This window comes from Sphaeroforma arctica (assembly GCF_001186125.1).
Source record: "Sphaeroforma arctica JP610 unplaced genomic scaffold supercont1.5674, whole genome shotgun sequence".
Taxonomy (NCBI): Eukaryota; class Ichthyosporea; order Ichthyophonida; genus Sphaeroforma; species Sphaeroforma arctica.
Window position 1 is genome coordinate 1 of NW_014034884.1, and position 1,888 is coordinate 1,888.

Genomic DNA, 1,888 nt, shown 5'->3' on the forward strand with positions numbered 1-1,888 from the left:
CGCTGGACACGCAAACCAATAGCTATTCATTTGTATATATTGATGGCAAAGAACGCGAGAATAAAATACTTTCCTTTTGTGTTTGGGGAACTTCACACCACAGCCAAGAAGTTATCTGTGTGTATTAGATAAACGTCGGGCAAAGCCACTCTCGGCGCATTTGCATAGCAATGCTCTCCTCAACACACACTTATGCGTGGAGATGGTAGATGCAGGAAGGTGCGAAGTACAGAAAACGTGTCCATGTCATCTAAGAAACAAGTAGCTGTGTGCATGAAGATAACACATACAGTTGTATACGAAAGCAGTGCGGCGTCTAAATCCATCAAACATACCAGCTAGGCATTCATGCCATAGAGCCAGATCATACACCCTATACAAATCCTCCCAAAACCACTTAATAGTCGCAAACGCTTTTAAAATATAGACACTCGTGCCATAGAGCTAAAATATATGGCCTGCACATTTCCTCAGAGTCCAATTTAATGGTCAGACGTGCACCTCCCAACTCACAACAGGACACACCTGGAGTGGAGGATGTAAATCGCGCGTCCGATTCCTTGCGCTTAACAACCTGTACTTGGTCCACCTACAGCGATAAATGTTGGTTGAACAGAATGAGATAGTATAGCCACACCAGTACAACACATACTGTTCAAACGCATTGCCAAGGCCTTATGTGTTGGTTGAACAGAAAGAGATAGTATAGCCACACCAGTACAACACATACTGCTCAAACGCATTGCCAAGGCCTTATGTGTTGGTTGAACAGAATGAGATAGTATAGCCACACCAGAATAACACATACTGTTCAACGCATTGCAAAGGAACAAAATGAGATAGTATAGCCACACCAGCACAACAAATACTGTCCAAACGCATTGCCGAAGGCGTTACATGTTTGTTGAACAGACAAAGACACTAGGTAGCGAGTGATGACTTACTCTACTATGACAGGGATGTCTGCAGAATGGTGTCACAGCGCAGCTGTAGCGATACAAAAGAATGCGGCGGAACACGGGGGACAGGCTTAGCAGTGTGCGCAGGTGTGGGTGGATGTTGCAACGGCAATAGTTACAGGCAAGTGTTTGTATATGCGATGTTGATCGTTTGGGTTTTATGGCAAAATTTGGACGGGAAAAGAATGCATGGCTCTTTGCCGCGGTGCAACCATTTATATTTGCCAAACGGACAGGAGGTGACGTCGGTCCTGCTAACCACACCATGCAACAGCCAGAACCCCAAGGTACTCTATCTGCACATGGCTGGATGCAGGCCTGCTTCCCGAACTAAAATAATAAGATGTAGTGTATCCTTTTCTGTACATACCCGGGATACCGTCCCGTTTCACGAAGGGAAGAACGACATATACAATGTGGGTTCTGCTTGTCTAGTTGTACACACCTTGATTTTGGCCTGTTTCACTACGTGCTTCATACAGGGATCCCCAGGCGACAGCTTAATCAACAGCTTTCGCAGATCGTACAGCAGTCTCTGCTTCTGAGACACCACAGGCCCTTCAGCATCGTATGCGTAGTTGTACTCGTGTCCGAACTTCGGCTCAACCTCGATCTTGAAGCACTCCATGCTGACGGTAGGTACCAGGGCCAGCCCTGTATACACGAATGCATGCAGAGCATAGATTAATCATTGTAGGAGACAACAATAAAACTAACCCGCATTGAACTGAGGGTACAGAAGTCACCTTGCCACGGGATATTAGCTTTACCACCCGCACTTTTGATGTAGCACATAAACTTGTAGACCTCTAGTTCCACACCAGATGGCAGGTTTATTTTATCCACTACTGCCCTGCCACACTCTGCAGGCTGTAGCAGTCACCAAAGACACAGCGCTGTGATATGATGCTGTACTGTCGATTTCATAT

General features: G+C 46.0%; 1 protein-coding gene across 1 annotated transcript; it reads right to left on the bottom strand.

Moving 5' to 3' along the window:
- Window positions 1-525: 525 nt before the first annotated feature.
- On the bottom strand, window positions 526-1,587 carry SARC_15139 (hypothetical protein; the record flags this gene model as incomplete). Its single annotated transcript, XM_014290735.1, has 2 exons — window positions 526-589; window positions 1,405-1,587. Coding segments are annotated over 2 exons (247 nt in total), but the record flags the coding sequence as incomplete, so codon positions are not given.
- Window positions 1,588-1,888: the final 301 nt, after the last annotated feature.